General features: G+C 36.7%; 2 protein-coding genes across 2 annotated transcripts; both read right to left on the bottom strand.

The window, feature by feature from the left end:
- Positions 1 to 310: 310 nt before the first annotated feature.
- arl3a (ADP ribosylation factor like GTPase 3a) lies at positions 311 to 6,364 on the bottom strand. Its single transcript, XM_026932302.3, has 6 exons — positions 6,191 to 6,364; positions 4,332 to 4,475; positions 2,598 to 2,714; positions 2,343 to 2,393; positions 1,778 to 1,963; positions 311 to 1,658 (listed from the first exon to the last, which is right to left on the bottom strand). Exons 1-6 carry the CDS (start codon positions 6,323 to 6,325, stop codon positions 1,611 to 1,613), a joined length of 681 nt encoding a protein of 226 aa, XP_026788103.1. The 5' UTR covers positions 6,326 to 6,364; the 3' UTR covers positions 311 to 1,610.
- Positions 6,365 to 8,370: 2,006 nt separating this feature from the next.
- Positions 8,371 to 13,731, bottom strand: npm3 (nucleophosmin/nucleoplasmin, 3). The gene is made up of 5 exons (XM_026933461.3): positions 13,535 to 13,731; positions 13,056 to 13,141; positions 12,801 to 12,920; positions 10,543 to 10,636; positions 8,371 to 9,038 (listed from the first exon to the last, which is right to left on the bottom strand). The coding sequence occupies exons 1-5, from the start codon at positions 13,605 to 13,607 to the stop codon at positions 8,941 to 8,943; spliced, it is 471 nt and encodes a 156-aa protein (XP_026789262.1). The 5' UTR covers positions 13,608 to 13,731; the 3' UTR covers positions 8,371 to 8,940.
- Between the last annotated feature and the right edge of the window lie 623 nt (positions 13,732 to 14,354).

Raw genomic sequence — 14,354 nt, 5'->3', positions numbered from 1 at the left:
CAGCTATGTGAGAATCTTGTGTTTAGAGTAGGTAAATGCTTTTTCATGTCAGGCCCGCCTTACATCTAGCATGTGGGTTGCATTCAATTTTAACAGCCTCCCACACTTTCCTAAAACTAATGCAAGCCCACATTTTGTACGATACAAGATCTAACACAGAAAGAAACAAGGCTTACATTCTCATTCTTAACTGATGCAAAACAAATACATATTTACAGAGAAATACTATGCTGACTGAAGGACAACATGGATATATCACCCTCTTTAAAGTGAATGCTTTTTTTTTTTTTTAAATAAAAAAAATCCCCAATGCCTAAGTCATGGTTTGTTGGTGTTTCAATATGTTTATTATGCTGATATGACTCTGTCCTCTAGAAAGTGTTTCATAAAATATTCTGCAAAATCATCATCAGTCATTACAATCATTTACAATGGATTTTCATTACAATCATTTACAGTGGAGTATTTGAAAGAATAAAGGAAAACAATGTACAGTAGCACGGATACATGTATGTTCCATCATAAACCTTTACTATGTTCTGATGTACTGAGGCCTGAGGAATGGAATGTTAAAATACACAAAGTAAAACACTCACAAATCCCCCTCCCAAAACAAACACAAATGAAAAACACCAACATGTCAGTTCTTCCCTTTTCTCTGGTGGTTATTAGATTGGACACACTCACACACAAAGCACCTCTCCACTGCCACAACCAGATGATTAAGCCTACTAAACCTGTTACAAGGGCACCTGTCAGTTTCATTTATGTCCTGTCCTAAGTGAGAGGTAACTGTCCTTCCCACACTCTGGCTTATTCCGATGCTCGTCTATCATTAACCAAATCAAAATGAGCACTCAATTTTTAACACTATGGTACAAGCCTACAAAATGCTCTTTGGAAGTCAACACAACAAAGAAGCCTTAAAAACAGAAATAAGCATGATATTTAAAAGAATTAGCAAACTTCTAAAAAGACTAATATATAAAACAGTGTATGGATAAACTCAAGTGCGCGTGCCCTCTGACAGGGCAAATAAGTACGTATGCCAAACATCACTTTGACATCAGATCAGATGAGATCAGAAACACTTTTGCACTCCATAAAGCTAGTTTTAACTCATTCTACATGTACACATACATGTACACACATGCACATACATTTCTGATAGCTCATAGCACATCATCAATCCGCAATACAAGAAGTAACAAGCCTCTGTTCAGACAACACATACAGAGAGGAGGATCTCAGCTTATATCAGAGATGAGCTTGTCAAGACGTTATGCATGGAGTGTTAGGCTTTAATAGCTGCAGGGTTTGGTTAGATGTAGTGGTTCATTTTAGGTGCACTGGTTAGTCTTTGGACCGAACAGAAAAGTGAGAGTAAATCGGATAATCCAGGAGGAGTGCGGCACAGAACTCGCAGTGCAATGGTGGTGGATGTTTACTAGAGTCAGGGGGGTTAAAGGTCTTGTCCTAGGCATCCTCAGCTGCTGTCAATACAGAGATCATTCCTCTACAACCTGGTCCAGCTGGTGAAGATTCCACATAGTCCACAGTGTTTGCTTTTCCACACAGTGCCTGGATAGCTTAAAAATGTACGAACACTCCTACTTCTTCTTTGCCGTGACATTCTTGCACACCCAGTTCATGCCATCCTAAACAAATCAAATTGTGCAGAAACAATTGTGCAGATGGTTTTTTTTTTAAAAAGTAATGGTTTCTACAGTATGAAAAGAGGAATGCTTATGCACAAAATACAGACATTGTTTTGTACCTGGACTCCCTCGCCTGTGAGAGCAGAGCAGGATTGGATCTGCCACATGCGATCCCTGATGGTGTGCAGATTCAGACCCTCTGCAATCTCTGAAGCTGGAGCAGCAGTGAGCAAGTCTTGCTTATTTGCAAAGATAAGGACAGGGACACCACTAAGTTTCTCCTCATCCAGCAACTCGGCCAGCTCCTTTGGGGAGGACAAAAAACAAACAAACAAACAAAAAAAAAACCACACAAACACACGTTATCTATTACCATTTTTATTACCTGCTATCTTTCTGCAAAATGAAATCTTTACTATTAGGAATTCCATTATTAATAAAATGTGAACAGTTTATCCTCCAGACATACATTACACACATGCTGTGATTTTCTCATTCATACCACCCCAAAACACACCATCACTGTTTTAAAAGTGAAATCATGGCAGAGTTTAATCATGAACTGAATATCCATGCAGACACCTGATTTCTCTCCCTTTCTCTCTCTCTCTCCCTCCCTCTCTCTCTCTCTCTCTCTCTCTCTCACACTCACACACACACACACACGCACGCACGCACGCTCACCTGCCCCGTTTCTTCAAACCTCTTCCGATCTGCACTGTCTATGACGTAAATCTAAAACAGATAAGTTCTATTAAGAAAGTGTTCACAAGCATGATGCAGTGACAAGCACAGACATGAACTTTAGTTGAGCGCAGTAAAATTCAAATTACGTTCATTAGTTACATGTTGCAAAGCAAACTAAAGTCACAAACTGGCGCTGTAACATCCACTGACTTTAAGAACATCAGCAGATAACACCACACTTAAAACACTTACAAGCACATCAGTGTTTTCAAAGTAGTTTCTCCAGTATGGCCTGATCTTTCTCTGGCCTCCAATGTCCCATACATTTAGCTTGAAACCCTGGGATTGCACACTCTTAATGTTGAAGCCCTGGTGAAAAAAAAGATGAGAAACATGCAGATTTCCTTAAAAGGAAATGTTCTTCCATACAGCAGGAGAAATGAAAAGGAGGCACATAGTATTGTTTTCCTTGCATTCGTACTCCAAATAAAATCATTAAACCCCCCACATTATGTATAAAAGCATTCAGTGTGCCTCATTTATAAAGATGTGAAGATGCTAGATGTGAACGGATTTATTCATAAATTGTTCATGCAAGCATTTACACAAGAAATGTGTTATTCATGAATATCAAGCAATTTCGGAAAGACATTTGTATCCTACTCGTGCTCCCAAGTGTGTGTAAATTTACACATAAAAAGACTAACTAATATATACCTTGATTGATCAGCTTCAAATCATATAAATTTGCGATGAGTTACTGCACTTTTATACACAGATTACACAGTCAAGTTTAAATAGCTTTTATTTCAATTATACACAAAAATTTAATGAGCATTTTGTGAAACCCATCTCATATTAACTTCACGTTAACTAAAAAAAAAAACTAAATATGAAAAATAAAGAAGGCAAGTGAATATAAATCCATAAAAAGGACAAACAAGACCTGAAGCAATTCAATTAAGAATGCTTTATAAAAGGAGGGCGGGCACAGGCGGTGTTTAAGTCGGTTCTGTTTTCCACGACATCTTCCTTTAATGCGGCGCAACACTTTATCAGAGCCAGCACTAAATGACCAATAAGACTGGTATGTCTCATCTGGCTGCAATGTGCCATATGCTCACTAGTGTGCCATCATTGGGCTTTCTATGACACTTCCTGTTTCTCTAATATGCCACTGGGGAGCGTGCCCTGGTGCATTCTAGCCAACAGTCACCGAGACACTAAGCATTGAAGGGAAAAAAAAAAAAAAAAAAAAAAAAGGAGGTTTTCCTGCATGATGTGTCTTGGCGTCCACGATCACCTGGGTACAGCAGATATTTTTTTTCCTCCATTTTCATGTCAAACCAATTTCTCTTCTCCCCATTCACATCTAAATTCACATCTAAACCACCTTTTCTGTAATTTGGCTCCAGATTTTGGACTTTTTAAGGGGTTGTCACACTGCTAAATAATATGTTTTTATTGGCATAGACGTGAATCAAAATAACTTTCACTTCTAATGCCAAGAAAATCTTCTTTGGTGTTTACTCGTAATTTTTAGCTGCGTGAGCTTTGCCTGGTAATTTACGAGTGATTGGCATTCATCAATATACTCACATGACTATGAAGAAAATCGACATTTTAAATCTGGTGGAAATATTTAGTTTGGTTTGGCTTACACAAACATTTACCCAAAACTACTAAAATGTTGTTAATGAGGACCAATATCACATAAATTTGCCATTTAATGAATGTAAACTTTATGTGTGCATGTAACAAGGTGAATGTAGGGTAATGTTTTGCTGACAGCTCAGTCGGCTGTGGTGGCATTCAGTAAAATCTAAATTTAACACTTACCACAAAACATTTTTGTGGTTTTCCTGCTCAGACACACCTGACCTGGTTTATGATGAGAATTACCAAACCAGCACAGGACTGCTAGTGCAGGAAAAACACAATTTATTTATTTGCACATGCACACTGTACCCTAGTTTAATCCTGTACCTGTGTAGGAGTGATGTGACTGATGTCCTCAGAAGCCAGCTGCTTGAGTAGTGTTGTCTTTCCTCCATTGTCGAGTCCCAGGAGCAGGATGCGCACCTCCTGGTCTGGAGCACTCTTCAGCTTTCGGAGAATTGATAATAAACCCTGAAGTACAAAAAAACTCTTATCAAAACCCTGTCCAGAAGAAACCTGACAGATTTCATAAAGGAAATAAAATGGACAGACTTACAGACAAATGCAGAAATGCAAAAAATAAATTTAATTTGAGAAATGTAAACATTACAGACTGAAAACTGCTCTCTGATCTTTCCAGCAGTCAAGACAAGTGAAAACAATCCAACATTTTAACCCCTGCTTATAGCATAATTAATTCACAGATCATCAAGAACAAATGATTTGTATGATTTGATGATGAAAACGAGTTTGAAGAGGCTGCTAAAAGCAGTATGCACATTAAAGGATTTGTTCTAATCTTCATGTGGACAACTAATTATATATATATATATCACACACAATTTTGTTTTCTTGGATGGAAACATAAATATCTTATGTAGCTTCTGAAGGGCAATACTAAATGAAAAAATAAGATCTTTTAACAAAATAATAACAATTAACACTGATCATCCTGTTGAACTGTTTACATCCCCCTGGCTCTTACTGTATCATGTTGCCTTCTTGAGCATCAGTGAATGTTTGCACCTTTCGTAATAGTTGTGTATGAGTCCCTCAGTTGTTCTCAGTGTGAAAAGATGAATCTCAACATCATATATGGGTCAAATATGCAGAAGATGCCGGAAAACCAAATAATTTGCAGTACCTGGAGGATTTTTCTTAAGAACAGTGGGCAAGTTAACTACTCAGGACAAACAAGGGACTCAAGAACAACTATCACAAAACGGTTGTTGATCATCAAGGTAATAACACACAGTATTCAGAATGAAGTGTCTGTAAACATTTGAACTGGTTCATTTGTGTAAATTCAGTTATTATTTTGTCTTGTGGACTATATGTACACATCTGTTTTGTGAAATAGCTTATTCAGGGCACTACTAAATAAAAAAAACAAAAGGCATTTTTTATGATTCCTCTTGGTGTTTTTTTTTATTTTTTTTTTTAACGTTATTAACATTTTGCAGATTCTGTAAGGCATATGTAAACCTACCACCCCAACTGTACATGCACACACACACATATACATAGATATATGAGTTTCTCAGCACAGTTCACTGCTTTTCCCAACATACATAACACAACACTAATCTAATTCCAGTTAATGTTAGTTAATTAATAATAGTTGTTAATGTAGCCTGGAACACTGCTAACATCTATACAAGTCTATCAGAAATATATTTGAATGTTTTCCTGAAAATGACTTCAGCGCCTGCAGACATTTAGATTTCGTTAGATTTCTTAGCATTCTAGCTACTAGTTACTAGTGACTAGTTACTAGTTAGTTTTAGTTGGTGGATTCCCACAGGAAACAGAGCTTAACAATTTAAACACAGTAGCGCTGCTCTCACTAATGTTATTTCCTACTCACTAATAACTAATAACGCTAGACAGATAGAAAAGTCTCCTTTTTTTCGAACAGTTTGCAATATAACTAAAAATCTTTAGAGTTATCTAAACTAACGCTAGCCGGCTAGAGACTTAGTGACACAAGCCGTTAGCTAGCTAATTAGCTAGCGACCTATTTTTTTTTTCAGGTTAGCTAACCAGGCCCTTAGACACAACACTGTAACCTGTCCTTAATTTTCCATGCATTCTTTTCGAATAATTCAGGCGCCTTGAACTGTTTGTGTGGCTTCGGTCCTGTCTGTTTAACATGAAACTAATAAACGAATGAATTCGCTACGCACCATGTTGATGGTTTTCCTCCGGAGACGCCGAGGAGGGTTACTAAGGAAGGCGGGTGACGTCACGGGATTAGTCGCTTCAGAGATGACTGAGGAGATTAAGGGGAGTCTGAGAGATGATCCACTCATACACTCCATCCAGCCTGCTACACGCTTTTAGCTAGAGCCTGATGCTGGAACAGCACACACACACACACACACACACACACACATCATAAATGAGGTGTGGAGATCAGAGGAAGGTGAATTCAGTAGGCTATACTGTATACTGGGACATCAGGTAAAGTGAGAGAGTGTAACAGCAGCATTTCTTTTCTGACCTGAAACACCAAACTAATGTGGTTCAATTGTCCACTGATGGATTTTATGTGCATTAAATATGGTGTTTTTATGGGGAATAAGAGAGACTGGGACATACAGTACAGAGATACTTCACCCTGCTATTGAGTGTACAGAGATTTTTACTCAGTGTACTGTGTTCATATAATTGTACAGATTGATGTTTATTTATTTTTTTAAATCTGGTGTTAAGCTGCTACTGCAAGAAATAATTTATAAAATGTTATTTACCTTTTAGCTTTACTATGATTTTTAATCTGTTTATACTGAATAAAACAGGATTGGTTATGAATTTGGAAAATACTAAAGATTTTCTAAATCCTGTAGTTGTTTATTTATTCTCTCTGGCCTTCAGTATACCATGAACATTGGTTTGATCACTGCTTTACTACTGTATTTACTTTCTTGTCTGTTTTGTTTTTCTTGTAGTTTTATTCTTTGTACAGCACTTTGGTCAACCTTGGTTGTTAAATGTGCTTTATAAATAAACATTGATTGATTACTGTTATTGCTGTAACAAATGAAATAGAGCATGTTATTTAGGCCAACATCATTATATGTACTCATGTTAAAATAGTCTACTGCATTCAGTATTAGAATATATAATAATAAATCTGGAGAAGATTTTAGGGAAGTTGTTATTGAAATTTGATTTATTGATGCCATGAATATGTATGCCACAAATAAATAAATAACACTTTAAAAATGTGTCATTGAGGATGAACATAAAGACCTAAACCAATAAAAATATATGTCCCAAATTACCAACATATAATTAAAAATGGTTTTCAGTCAGTCTTGACAAAAGGGTAAACTGTGCTTCTTTAGAATATGATGTAAACATTTTAAACCTGTACATGTAGATGGTCAATACCTTGAGGATTTCAGAAATGTATCATATTTTGGGTATTTTGTTTTATTAATGGCAAGAAAGCTTAGACAATTTGGACATTTAAAAACTGTCCCATTTTATCTGAATTCACTCTAGCACACTGTGTCACACTAATAAGAATAAGCATAAAAAAGTTTATCTGAAAGCTATGCTCCTGACTACATGAAGCTTACCGGCACTGAATTACTGATTACATTTATTGCCCCCAAAGCCAAAATGACCCACAATTTCACTCTCATTGTAGATTCTGATGTGGAATTTAGGTGAAACAGTCTGTCCAGTCTCTTTTATGAAATCTTGATTTTGTGTCTGCAGTCTTTAGCTTGGTGTGCCAAGCCTATAAATCAGGATACTGAGACTTTAACATTATTCTTTAACATTATGTAGTGCAAGGACACTGGAAGAAAACCTATAAATAGCAACCAGGGGCAGCATGAAGATTCAACATTCACACTAAAATTCCAGAATTCTTGGTAGTCTTGGTAAAGATGTGTTAAAAAAAATGAAAAAATGATAATTAGCTTCATCTCATACTAAAAACATGACAAATCGAACCTTTAATTAAAGTAAATTTAGAAAATAAACAGAAACTAAAATTTTATAATATCATTGTTCTAGCAAAAACACATATCGTAATAAGAACCTCTGCACATTGGTCTTTGCACAATCTCCCTTTGCCAACAATAACAGCTCTGAGTCTCCTGTAAAGTTTCATATATTTGGACAATACAGAGCGAGCAATCTTGGACCAAGATCTCTCTAAGTCCTCAGCTCTCTCTTGCAACATGTAGCTAATGGTTATAAGTTCTATTTAAAACAAAACTGGACGATTTTATTTGCTTACTTTTTTTTTTTTTAGAATCAAAATTGACTGTATCCATAATTTGTCTGCTTCATCCTAAGAAAAGAGAAATGTAATACTGTAAAAGAACAGAAATGTGGTAAACGTTGCTACAGATGGAACTATTTTAATTCAGAAAACCTATAAATGTACAAAAAAGTCAACCATGGCAGTCCTTTGTGTTTCAGCACTTATCAATAAAATGTGCCATCAAAAAAAAAAGAAAGACAGATTAAAATCATACTTGCACAGCTGCAGGAAACAGTGCTGGTGAACTTCCTTAAGGGTAATTAATAGTAATCCAACAACATGAACACATATTTCTTAGTGACCGTTAACTGTCCCTCAACAAATGAAAAACAGTAAACATTTTAACCACACAATGAAATACAGTTTTGTTCCAAAATGCCATGCATCATAAGCATTACAAAGACAAGCAAAAACTGCTTGCATTACACAAACACTTACAGCATTTTGGAACTTATCAGGTTAACTGTTAAAACACTTTTCATATGAAGAATCACAAAATGTATATGGAGCTGGTCCACACAATTCTTTTAAAAAAATATTCAAGCTTCACATTTTTTTTTTTGCTCTGCAGTCCATTGTAACTGTATCGAAAACAATTTATGGAACATTATCTTGTATAAAACTTATTGAAATTTTCATCAACTGTTGATTCTACAGTTTCTGCTTCTTTTTGGCTGGCTTAATGGGGGGCATTTCCTCCTCAGACTCATCATCTTCATCAGATACTTCTGACTCTTCATTCTCTGAAGCTGAATAGGATGAGAGATATTAGTGTGTTAGTTATTCATACAGCACATAGTGCATTTTGAGTTCATTTATCAAAACCTATTAAAGCAGGTAGCATCTCTGTATCCATCACATCTCCAATCGCACCCGCTCGGCATTCTGCACAATTCAATGTCCCTGGCCCAGCACACCCTCTTTTCAGTAGGTGCATTTAAGCAAGAAAATCACCAAATTATGGGTGTGTCCCAATTCTCTAACTGATGCCTTCTTGACTCCTTGAGCTTACACTCTTCAGCCCATGACCCATAAATCAGTTAAAGCCTGACACTTTGAAGGACGTATCAATTCATTAAATGCACTCAGAGGAATCAAGGGTGAGTCCTGGATCAAGGATAAACAGCTGCTATATGGAAGACTTTTTTTGCAGCATGTGAAAAGCACACAGGACAGCTTGATGCTCACAGCACAGACAATGTGATAATAAAAATAAAAATAATTGACAATGAATTTCATTATTGATTAGCAGAAATTTTTTGTAGCCTTCTCCAGATTTGTGCCTCGACACAATGCTGTCTCTGAGCTCTGCAAGCAGTTCCTTTGACTTCATGGCTTGGTTTTTGCTCTGATATACATTTTCAGCTGTTAGACCTTATATAGACAGGTGTGTGCCTTTCCAAATCATGTCCAATCAGTTGACTTTACCACAGGTGGACTCCAGTCAAAGGGTAGAAACATCTCAAAGATTATTCAGAGAAACGAGATGTACCTGAGCTAAATTTCAAGAGTCATAGCAAAGAGTTTGAATATTTATGTCAATGTGATATTTAAGTTTTTCTTTTTAATAAATTTGCAGTTATCACAAATCTGGTTTTTGCTTTCTCATTATGGGGTATGGAGTGTAGATTAACGTGAAAATTTTTTTTTAAAGCATTTTAGCATAAAGGTGCAACATAAATTGTGAAAAAAAAAGAAGGGGTCTGAATTTGCATTACGTAGTGTTAGGCAGTAATAGTGCCACACTAGTAGTGAAGCTATTTGAATCAATTAGGTTTTTAAATAGTTGCTATTATACTTTAAGTAAAATCAAACTAAGAGTCAACCCAAAAGGAGTCATTTTCACACGGCGAAATGATTTGCCTCATGAATCTTGGCAAGCAAAATTAACTGTAGCAAAACAGCTAGCAGATATTGTCCTTTATTTTGAATTTGACTGATTGGAATTAAACAACTGGACTGGTCTACAACATCAACATGTAAACTCATACATGTTTTATTCAGTATGCAATCACACAGCATTGTGTACAGGCATACTGGGTATGTCCAGTTCAGACATTATAGCTGTACAACAAATCATCGATAAAATAAAGTCACTTTGAAGGGACACTTCATAAGCATGAGCATCTCTTTGGAAAATATGTTTGTCCTCAATGCCTCCTTTTCCCCTTACTTTGCATCCCTTTCTAACAAGGAAAGAACAAATCACAATTAAAGAAATGAAAAGCACCCAGAGTCGGACTCCCAACTTACCAACTAGGTGTAATCCACTAACCGTCACTGGCCCACTTCCTGATTTCAGGCGTAGTGTTACGGGTGCCATCAATTCAAATTCTCCCAGGCTTACCTGAAACAGATATTACAACAAAATCAAGAAAGTAAATACCAAAAGTGGCTTTTTTTGTGTTCAGATTTTTACACTAGTTGACCACCTATGGAAATATGCTCTTATGAATAGCTTAGGTTTGGTTTATGGTTATGGTCATGTGGTGTAAGGGAAAACAAAGAATGCTGAATAATAACACAAGAACGCAAGGTTTCTGGGTTAATCATAGATATACTGTGGTTGGAATGGTTAACTACGGCTATGGTTTTAAAGAACACTACATATCCAGAAGTATCCTGACTATATACATATTCAACATCCCATTCCAAAGCTAGTCTCTCCTTTGCTGTTATAATAACCTCCACTTTTCTGGGAAGGCTTTCCAATAGATTTTGGGGCATGGCTGTAGGGATTTGTGTCCATTCAGCCACATAAGCATTAGGAGACCTCGGGTGCAGTCTGCGTTCCAGTTCATCCCAAAGGTGTTCAGTGGGGTTGAGGTCAGGGCTCTGTGCAGACTACACGAGTTCTACCACTCCAACTATGTCTTCATGGACCTTGCTTTGTGCACAGGGGCATTCTCATGCTGGATAGGGTTTGGCCCCTTAGTTCCAGTGAAAGGATACTGTAATGTTACAGCATACAGAGACATATTATACAACTGTGCGCTTCCAAATTTGTGGCAACAGTTTGGGGAAGAACCACATATGAGTGATAGTCAGGTGTCCACATATTTTTGGCCATATAATGTACGTTACTGTAACCATAAGCTTAGAGACTGATCATTGACACATGGACTATCCAGGACAAAATACAATATAAAAAAGCTGTACAGTATCTACTGAACATTGTTCATCTGCCTGCAAATTAGGAATATTTAATTAAAAGCTGCCAAAGCACAAAGCAGACCCACTCTGTAATTATTAGTTTGTATTATTAGTTTGCTTGTGATATTATATTAGGCCAAAACTGTAATGGGAATTAACAAGAAATAAAACAAACCATATTACTGTGTTTTATTAGATCAAGCAGATGAATAATTTGAATTTGCAGCATTCTGGACACTCACCATCCACTTTAATAGGAACACTTGTACATCTGCCCAGTTATGCAGTTTTCTAATCAGCCAATCATGTGGCAGCAGCACAATGCGTAAAATCATACAGATACAGGACATGAGCTTCAGTTAATGTTCACATCAAACATCAGAAAGGAGAAAAAATGTGATCTCTGTGACTTTAACCGTGGCATGGTTGTTGGTACCAGAAGGGCTGGTTTGAGTATTTGAGTAAATACTTTGTTGATAAGAGAGGTTGGAGGAAAATGGCCAGATTGGTTAGAGCTGCCAGGAAGGATATAGTAGTAACTCATATAAGCACTCTTTACAACCGTGGTGAGCAGAAAAGCATCTCAGCATGCACAGAACATCGAACCTTGAGGTGGATGGGCTACAACAGCAGAAGACCACACTGAGTTTCACTCTTGTCAGCCAAGAACAGAAAGCTGAGGCTATCATGGGTACAGGCTCATTGAAACTGCACAGTAGAAAATTGTCCAGTTCTGGTGAGTCTGTGTCCATGATAGCCTCAGCTTTCTGTTCTTGGCTGACAAGAGTGAAACTCAGTGTGGTCTTCTGCTGTTGTAGCCCATCCACCTCAAGGTTCGATGTTTTGTGCATGCTGAGATGCTTTTCTGCTCACCACGGTTGTAAAGAGTGATTATTTGAGTTACTACAGGCTTCCTGTCAGCTCAGACCAGTCTGGTCATTCTCCTCTGATCTCTCTTCAACAAGGTGTTTCAGCCTGCAGACCCTCTACTTACAGGATGTTTTTTTTTTGTTTTGTTTTGTTTTGTTTTTTTGCACCATTCTGTGTAAAATCTAGAGACTGTTGTGTGTGAAAATCTCAGGAGACCAACAGTTTCTGAAATACTCAAAGCAGCCCTTCTGGAACCAACAACTATGTCTCAGCTAAAGTCACAGAGATCACATATTTCCTCATTCTGATGTTTGATGTGAACATTACCTGAAGCTCTTGACCTGTATCTGCAGGATGCTTTGCATTGCGCCGCTGCCACATGATTGGCTGATTAGATGAGTGCATAAATGAGCAGGTGTACAGGTGTATATCAAAACATAAACAAATGAAAGAATTAAGTAAAATAAAATCACTAAAAATGACATTACCATGGGAAGACAAGATATGTGGAGATTTGCTACTGGCACTGAAATCTTCTTCCCTTTGTGATTCATGGCAGTCACCTCCACCACATTGTTCTCCTCTTTAGCCCCCTCGCCAAGGCAGATCTACAGCAGGTGGGACGGCAGAGGGCGTGAGGAAACGGGGCTTAAGTGAGAACATCTACATTTTTTTTTTTTTTTTTTTTTTTTAGACATGTGTACCTTTGAAATTCAAGATAAAAATGAAGCACTACTACGCACCGTACGGAGTTCTAAAAAATGCTCTAAATCCTCTTCCTCATCGCCTTGAAAGGTGTAGAAGGGTACTTCAGAGGATAATTCACAGCCTTCAGGAGAACACAAGTGTTTTGTTGATAGGAAATCAACTGTAAAATCTAACTGCAATGTCTTACTGCTGCACCATCAGATATTAACTACAGCATAGAGGTTGCACCAAATTACTGTAATACTGCTTTAAACTGCAGTAGACTGCTTTAGACTTCATTAACTGTTAGAAATGTATAAATGTTTAAGTCTCTCATTAGCCGACTTTCCTTTCTTTCTCGTTAAAACTTTTTAACATTTTATTTATTTATTTATTTTATTTTATGAGTTCCGCCCCACCAAAACTACACTTTTGCCCCAGTTGCTCATGTAAGCATTATATATCTGTAGTCCACGTGTTCGCTAGCAAGCTAACACTTAACTAGCCAGAAAAAAAAGAAGGAAACTGAACTTACTAAAAACATAGCTTTCCAGTCGTGAATGTGCACCGCTTAGGCTGCTCGAGCTCTCGTCCTCTAAAAACGACATGATTTTTAATATACAAGACAATTCAAGTGAACTGAGCGTTAATAATGCAAATCTTCAAATTTTCAAGCTAGCTTCAAAACATATGACGACTACACTACTCCCGTCGCAAGAAATATGACGTAATCAGCACGAACAGTTGCGTTTTATTCTATTCTATTCTATTTTATTTCATCTTATTTTTATTTTATTTATTATTATATATTTTTTGTTTTTACACGCTATTTGTTCGGTTCTTGTTCTGTTAATATGAATATATATTTTATTTTTGATTCTGTACTTGTTTAGTTTCAGTGACTGTTTCTTAGGTCATATAAGTGAACAACAACTGTAATAATAATAATAATAATAATAATAATAATAATAATAATAAAAACAGGCATCACTGGCCTTTAAATATAAATTAAATAATATGAACAATACGTACTGTAACTAACACCATAAAATACCAATATCAACTCTGAGGAAAATATTACAAAAATATTACATTGGTGGAACAGTGGGTAATAAATCAAACACCTCCATGACAACAAATAGTTTCCCACTGAGGTGCCCAAAATTTTTCAGACTGTGTTGGCACTTTTACTCTGGACATTTGCTGCATACAACCTTTTCACTAAAGATTTCACATGAATAAACTGAAATTTATATGCAAACAGTATGAAATCTACTGCAATACTATTTTCTCATTTTTGCCAGATTGAAAAAGTACACTTCCAAGTAAAAAGTGACTGGCTAGATGTAATTATA

Source organism: Pangasianodon hypophthalmus, chromosome 3, assembly GCF_027358585.1.
Source record: "Pangasianodon hypophthalmus isolate fPanHyp1 chromosome 3, fPanHyp1.pri, whole genome shotgun sequence".
Taxonomy (NCBI): domain Eukaryota; kingdom Metazoa; phylum Chordata; class Actinopteri; order Siluriformes; family Pangasiidae; genus Pangasianodon; species Pangasianodon hypophthalmus.
This window is presented reverse-complemented; position numbering and strand designations above follow the sequence as displayed.